General features: G+C 49.5%; 1 protein-coding gene across 1 annotated transcript; it reads right to left on the reverse strand.

The window, feature by feature from the left end:
- Positions 1-4,832: 4,832 nt before the first annotated feature.
- Sp8 (Sp8 transcription factor) lies at positions 4,833-7,522 on the reverse strand. The gene is made up of 2 exons (XM_051177821.1): positions 7,374-7,522; positions 4,833-6,358 (listed from the first exon to the last, which is right to left on the reverse strand). The coding sequence occupies exons 1-2, from the start codon at positions 7,392-7,394 to the stop codon at positions 4,865-4,867; spliced, it is 1,515 nt and encodes a 504-aa protein (XP_051033778.1). The 5' UTR covers positions 7,395-7,522; the 3' UTR covers positions 4,833-4,864.
- Between the last annotated feature and the right edge of the window lie 463 nt (positions 7,523-7,985).

Here is a 7,985-nt window from a genome sequence, read left to right on the forward strand (position 1 = left end):
TTCTAGAAGTCTCGACTTTCCTTAGAAAAAGCCAATGTAGATGGCTGCTTCCCTGCTGCCAAAAGGGCCCACAGAAAATTAAATTAAATTAAACACGCGTCCAGGGACTAAAATTAAATAGACTCCTTCCCTCCCTCCTGAAGCAGCGAATCAAAGTTCAGTTCCCAGAGAGAGTCCACGGGGTGGCCTCCCGCTCTTCCCCGGGAACCAGGGGCTGAGGTCCAGGACACCCAGGGATTAGGGGCTTTCTCCTAATCCGGAAGCAGGAAATCAGGGCGCAAGCAAGTTCAGCATCTTAGTTTTTAAATAACAGCAATCATTGTGCTGAGCAAAGCCTTTGGAGGGCCGCCTCGGAGAACTGAGGCGCGAATCCGAAGAGTACTAACTAGTCAGTTGTAGAATTTCAAGGCTATTTTGGAAGAGAAACGTGGAGGTGGGAGGTAAGGGGAATAGAGATCTCGAGAATAGAGAACCCGAACCTGTAGTTATTTGAGTGATGGGAGGTTGGGGGGGGGGTGTTAGAAACTAAATAGAAACGCCTGCTTTTACCCAAGCATTTTTTTTTTAAAGAAGAAAAATGCTAAACCATGCTTTATTGAAAGATACTGGGATAAAATCGGCACCTCATTTATATGAAAAATAAATGAGTAAAATTTATCTCTATTATCTTAGGCACTGAGGATATTTAAAGCTATACTCTTTCCCTGTTATTTTTACTTTAATTCAGCAGCCTGCCCCCATCCTCTGACGTGTGAGGCAATCTTCTATAACAAAACATTTATTTTCAATAAAAATTTTCCATTTAGTAACCTGACCAAAATGTCCACGGGGAGACAAAAATGTGAATGGTGGACCGGTCTATTTAAAGAAGCAGGAGTTGCTGCTCATTGCCTACTTCAGTGCTTAGCTAAAGGTTCCCCCCGCTTAGGAGCCCAGTTGAAAAGTAAAGTCAAAAAGACTAGGGGACACTCTTACCCAGGAGCATTCTCCAGTATCACATTGGTTTATACCAGGTTTCCTGCATAACATATCTTAGAGGACAGTCCAGATTCACCAAAGCAGTCACATGCCTAAGTGAACAAGCTCATTGATAAAGACTGGTGATAAAGAAGCGGGTGGGGGGGGGGACTAACAAGGTGGGGAAGTTCAGACTCAAACTCGGGGGGAGGGGTGAGGGAGGAACTAGGAGGGCTGGATAATCCCAACCCTTGGGGAGGGGGCAGTGCCTTCCCAGTCTCGGGAGGATGGGCTGATACACGCAGGCCTGACCTCTGGGTCAACAGCTAGTTTGACTCTACCTTGATCTGCAAGCCCGGAAGCTTGTCCTTTGGTTCAAAGTGACAGCCACTCTGGCTTCATGGGACTGGGCTTCTACCCATTGTCAGACTACACAGAAAAGAATCCCTTTTGTGTTTCATCTTCCTTCCTTCCCAAAGAGACATGATGTTCAGCCCCCAAAGGGAACTCTACCCACCCTGTGTTAAACTAAGTTATAAATACTGTTCTATGCCGATAAAAAAAAAAATAAATAAATAAAAATAAACTAAAGCTAAGCTAGACTGAGGGAAGCCTAAGAAAGTGAAAGTCTGCACAAGTACAAGACGAAAATAAGCTCTACTTTCTGCACCCCAAAGAAATCATCTTCCAGATAATCCACCTCTCAAATCAAGTATGCATTCCTATGAATGTCCTCTTACCTGCCTCTACATTAACTGCAGAACTGGCCTCTCCGCATCCCCCAGCTGCCGCAAGTTTCAACAAAAAACAAACACTTAAATTGTGTTCTGCATTATTCCTAGGAAAAAAGTGACAGAAACTATTTTATTCTTAGTAACCATTGCTCAGAGCCACAGTATCCCAAAATAGTAAATTAACTTGTTTATCTATAACCATAAGGGCTTAAGTGTGAGTGTAGACAGCTGAATGAGGGCTGTTTGCTGATTGGGCATGAACTGTATTGTTATACAACATATTGAACTACAAACCTGATTGCTTTTGCCCAAACTTTATATAGGATTTATAATCCCCTGCATTTTTTACTTGTTTCTATGTATTATGAATTTACATAAATTTCAATGAAAAATTTTCAATTCAAGATGAATACCAAAGACTGAACTGAATGTGAGGAGCATGCAGACAGAAAGAAAGAAGCTAAACTTATTAGAATCTCAACACACTAACTTTTTATTCAGTTTGATTCAAAATAATATTAATCTAATAGTGAAATAGTTTGATATAACATCAATCAACATTTAAAGTATATTATGTTTCAAAGTATGGCTCAAGGAACACCCGTTGCTTAAATGCACTTAGACATAACAAGACAATGTTTTTTATTGGCATCATTGACACCTTTGAACAATAGCCTCGTAGATAGATTAAGGTTTAACCTTCCTTTTCTTTGGTGGCTGTTTAGACTTTTAAAGATCAGATAACTCATTTCAACAGGAATCTACTGATATTTACCTCTGCAGAATCTTTAGCTAAGACATAGAATGCCAAAAAAAAAAAAAAAAAAAAAAAAAAAACCCAAGCTTTTGTTAGCTTGACCTCCTCTGCCTCCTAACAACAGAAGTTATCCCCAAATGATGCTTTTATTTCAGATGTATTGATCTTTCATGTTAAGTCTTGGCCTTTTAAATACTAAATGCAATCAAAGGCCAACAAGACTGAGAAGGAAGCAGCAACATGAAATTTCTTTGAATTGTTTGGTGAATTACTGCAAGTTCTAAGAGGTCAATAAATCCTGATGTTATGAGCTAAATCTAATGGTAAATAATTAATTACATCTTAGACACTATAATCTTTATCTTGGTAAACAAAGAAAACACAGCTTTGCCAAATAGATCTTCCATCTACATAATATCTTAAAGGCAAATATTTAAATATTACCACAAAACAGGGTCATAGTTTGTTTAAATTAGACATTAAAACTGAAGAAAAATGCAAATACCCATAGTTTTAAAAGGGGAAAAAAATACAAATTAACTGACCTAGTCTTTTATCTGAGTTTATTAATACCATTTAAAATATTACAAATAAATCAATTACATTTCATGCATTTAAAATGCAAGTCTAAAATGTTCCAGAGAAAGGCTTTTCATTTCAATGTGAAATATCCAAATTATTTCAACATTACAATGAATAGTTAGTTTGCAGACTCTGCAAACAACACTTAAATGTAGTGTCAGGAGTGTTTGTCAACAATTAACAATATCACCTTCAGGAAATACACAAAGGCCAAAGTTAGTCGAGTATCACTTGGACAATTTATTTAATACATGGGTTTGGCAGACCCCGTTATTATGAAGTATAGAAGAACGCTCACTTTAACTATGCCTGAACTGCCAGCAAATGCAAATAAGTACATGCGCCATTAAATTAAATGTCATCCAACATTTATCAAATAGTGTCTTAGTTACAGCTTGATACTATCTAAATTCATATTCGAGCAAAACTAGGCCCGGAAAGTGCGTGTGTGGCTCTGCACCTCCAGAATTGAGTTCAAAAAAACCTGCAGCTCATCAGAACCTCAGCAATAACTCTTAATATTTTCTTCTGACAAAAGAAAAAAAATCATTTTACTTCAATATATTTTCAAATATTTACCGGAAGTAATGTACAAGAAAAATACTATACAAAATCGTCTCCGGGACAATATACCTCACACCTCACACCGGCGGAGTCATGTTTAAAGGGAAACTAATCTAGAACGATTTTCCAGTTGTACAAACCATTAGGTTCAGATATACTTTACAAAGAAGTTTAATTTTATTTCCTATTTCCCTCTTTTGGCATTTAAAACTACAGCCTCATTTGAAATAAACGATAAGCTTCTTCACTTGAGTTTAAATCACAAAAGAAAAAGTTTAATCCTAAAATATTCAATGACTTGCAATAATTTACAGAAATTAGTAGATAAGTGGACTGTTGGACTCCCAAAGGGGGAGAAAAAAAAAAAAAAAAAAGATTGGGAGACTAATCTCAGGAATGGTGAAAAAACGAGGTAGAAAAGGACAAACACGAAGATGGTTGATCTGGTGTCACCGGAAAGGGGGGAATTTTTGCATAAGAAAAAGACACCTAGCGTCATCCCCACCCCCACCCCATAAGTTAATGCGATCAAAATAACTTTGGGATCAATATTAGCAGTTTGGAGAAAAAGACGTGCTCACAGGCAAAGGAGAATTATCTAAACGGGAAGCTAAGAGGAAGTTTGCTTTGTTTATTTTTTCCTCTCAGATTTTCAGTTAAAAAAAAAAAATCACAAAGGTGAAAGAGGGTAGCGGCGTTGACTACGCTTCGCAGAACTCGAATTAGTTCACCCGCTGGGCACAAAGAGCTAGGCAGAGCTGAGTGGGGAGGGCTAAATTCTGCTAACCCGGTAAGGGTGCAGCGGCCTGCGCAGAGTAGTGCTCAAACAGCCACCCAAGGGGCGCGCTCGGGAGTCCAGGCGGGGGTGCCTGGGCTGACCTCCCGCCTCTTCCTCCCCACAGCTCCTGCTCAAGCCCGCTGAGTACTGCGCCCTCCGCCGCCCGCCGCAGAGACCGGGGGTCTACAACATACCCCATCCATCCTGTGCTAACTCCAGAGGCTGCGGCCCTCTTTAAAGTTCCGCCAACCCGGAGCTGGAGGAGCGGGTTCCTACTAAGCCCGGCCTGGCTGTCACCGTGCAAAAGGGAGCTGGGACTCCAGCCACCTAAGCGTGCTTACTTACTGTCCACATCCCTTTAATAAAGTTAGGAGAGGAAAGCCGGAGAGAGGGAGAGCAGGGGAATGGGGGAGAGAGCGAGAGACAGTGAGTGAGCCGACACTGGGCTGGGCAACAAGCCCGACAGGACCCAGGTGGGAGGTTGCACGACAGTCACTCCAGGCCGTTGCGGTGGCCCGGTTCCGGGGTCTGCAGCAGCTCGGGGGAGTGGCAAGGCGGGCTGCCGGCCGCGCTGTGCTCGCTGTCGGTGTCGCTGCCCTTCTTGCCGCTGCTGGAACCCGCCGAGCCGCCGCCGCCACTGTGCGTCTTCACGTGCTTGCTCAGGTGGTCGCTGCGCATGAAGCGTTTGTTGCACACCGGGCAGGCGAAGCGCTTCTCGCCCGTGTGGGTCCGCAGGTGCCGCTGCAGCTCGTCGGAGCGCGTGAAGCGCTTGCCGCAGAACAGCCAGTTGCACACGAACGGCCGCTCGCCCGTGTGCCAGCGCAGGTGCGCCTTCAGGTGCGACGTCTTGCCGTACACCTTGCCGCAGCCCGGGATGTGGCAGCTGTGCAGCCCCTTGCGCCGCAGGCTCGCCCCCGCCGGGCCCAGACGCTCAGCTTCTTGGCAGTTGGGGCAGTCGCAGGTGGCTCGGCCCGAGTAGCGTCGTGCGGAAGAGCGTGGAGACCCCCCCAGAGGCGCCGCGGGCCCAGCGCTCAGCATGGAGCTGCCCGCGCCGGCCAGCGGCGACGGGGCCGAATCCGGGTAGGAGCCAGGCAGTACCGGCTTGAAGCCGTCCATGAGGTGCTGGCCCGCTGGGCTGAGCAGGTGAGACGAGGCGCCACTGCTGAAAGCCGAGTGGCTCAGGCCGGAGTAATCCGAGTTGTAGCCTCCGAGTGGCGAGTGCAGCGACGTCTGAAGACCCCCAGCGGCTGGGTGCAGCGAGCCAGGCAGCGCAGCCGCCCCGTTGGGGTTCTGCACGTCGATCCAGCCAGCGCCCACGTCCCACCAGCTGGAGGCGCCCGCGGAGCCCACGTCGCCCGCGGCCCCCAGCCCCGGGTGCGAGGGCTTGAACCACGACTCGTACGGGTGCGCCATGCCCACGCGCGGGTAGATGCCCTGCAGCCCGTCCACCGACGTGTGCACCTTGGAGATGAACACCGGCTGGTGGGAACCGTCCTGCGAGTGCGCCCCGGAGCCGCCGCCGCCGCCCCCTCCGCCGCCGCCGCTGCCCCCTGAGACGCCCGGGGCTTGGAACACGGAGTAGTCGTTGGCGAAGGGCGAGCTAGAGGCGGCGGCTGCCGCTGCTGCGGCCGCGGCGGCGGCGCTGCTGGAAGTGAGGGAGAAGGCGCTGGAGCCCGGCGAGCCGCCGCAGCTAAAGGAGTCGGACACCAGGGCCGCGGCCGCCGCTGCCGCCGCCGCCGCCGCTGCTGCGGCCGAGGACGAGCCGCCGTTCCGGGAGGCCCCAGACACGCCGAAGCTGGAAAGACTGGAACCCACTACGTTGCAGCTGCTGGAGGAGGAGGACGAAGAACGTTTCCAGGGGTGGAAGCCTTTACCGAAGGAAGGAGAGCTGTCCGACAGGGAGGAGGGAGACGGGCTGGGGCTGCCGATCTTATTACAGGTAGCAGCAAGCATGGCCAGAGGAGTGGATCCCAACCTCGGTTCTTCCTGAGACCCGGAGCGGAGGAGAGGGGTGGGGGAGGGGTGGGGGGCAAAGGGCCGGTGGGGGAGGGAGGGAAGAAATGTGCGTTAGTCCCCTGGTAGCCTCCAGACGCCCCACTGCTCCCCATCTCTTGCTGCCGCCAACTCACCTGACACCCCCAGCTGCCCCGGCGCCCGGCTGCCTCCTATACTCTACAGGAGGGGACAAGTTTGGCCGCGGGCGTCTGATTCCACGCTAAAGAAGAGTTTAACAAGAATTCTCACCTAAGAAAATGCTCTTGTGTGCACAAAGCCCTAGACGCTTTCGATCTAACGAACAGAAAGTCCAGACTAGGGCGGGAGAAGTTCCCTTTGCGGTGCCACCGGGGGAAATCGCTGGACTGCGTTTAAGATCTTTACTGTGCCATCCGGAGAGAGCTTTGAAAATCCTGTTCCGGTCCCCCTCAACCCATCCTTGGTTGCTTCTCCCGGGCCCAAAGAGGCCGAGCTGTAAGGCTTACTCGCTTTTCCAGCCTTTCTTTTAGTCTCTCTCTCTCTCTCTCTCTCTCTCTCTCTCTCTCTCTCTCTCTCTCTCTCTCTCTCTCTCTTCCTTTCTAAGTATATCTATAATGGTAGAAATAAGACGAGTTCAACGTACCTGCAATACAAGGCGGGCTGAGGAAAAAAAAATTAAGGGGAAGGGGAAGAATCCGCAGTATGCCCAGGAGGGGGGAAACTTATTCGCGTTCCCCCTCAAAATCGTCGAGTTATTAGGGGCTACGCGCAGGTCTCCCGGGCAGGGAGCAGCCGGGCGCTGCGAGGTGGCGGTTCTCAATGCCCTAAGAACCTTTCCTGTGCTGGAAAAAAAGTGGCTCTGCCTCCTCTCCCCCCTCTTTCTTTTCTCTAAACTCACTTGTATTGGAGGGGGGGCTCTCAATAGAGAGACTGATAGCCCGTGGCCTGGCCGAGGCGACTTTAACCCCCTCCGATCGGCAATAAAAGGAAACTAATTAAACCAGCGAGAGAAGATCCTGAGACTCACCCCTAGAAGTGAAGTTGCCATCACACAGAAGCGCCCTCCTCCTCTCAGAGGATCTTTTTTATATTGATAAATCAGAGGCAGTGTTTTTTTTAGAGGTGTGCAATACAATGATCAGTTCCGCCCATTCCGCCACAATTGTAGCTCCCTCTCCGGCTTTGAAGTGCCGCGGAGGCGCGGCCAACCAATCTGCGGCCTCGCCGGGCCGCGCCGCGCGCGCGCCGTGAGGTCATCGGCGCCGGCGGGAGGGGGGGGATGCGAATGTCGCAAAGTGTGCGTGTGCGCGCGCGCGTGTAAAGTGATCGTGAGTGTGACCCACCCCGGGAGAGAGAAGTGCAGAGAGCGGAGGGGTGGCTGGGGCAGGGTCTCTAGGAGCTGGCCCAGTAGGAGCAAGCTCACAGGTCGTGCAACCACCGGGAGAGTATGGGGGGTAACTGAGAGAGTGACAAAGAAGGTCAGGGGACAGAGCTCGGAAGTGTGTAAGGTAACTGAGACCCTCTAGCCTAACGAGCCAGGAGCTACAGAGCGTTCAATCCCGGATGGGGAGAGGCATGCGCGCGTGTTAAGTGTAGGTGGAGAGTGGGTGCGCGCCTGTGCGCGCCCGGCTGACAGGGA

This window comes from Phodopus roborovskii, unplaced genomic scaffold, assembly GCF_943737965.1.
Source record: "Phodopus roborovskii unplaced genomic scaffold, PHOROB, whole genome shotgun sequence".
Lineage (NCBI taxonomy): Eukaryota > Metazoa > Chordata > Mammalia > Rodentia > Cricetidae > Phodopus > Phodopus roborovskii.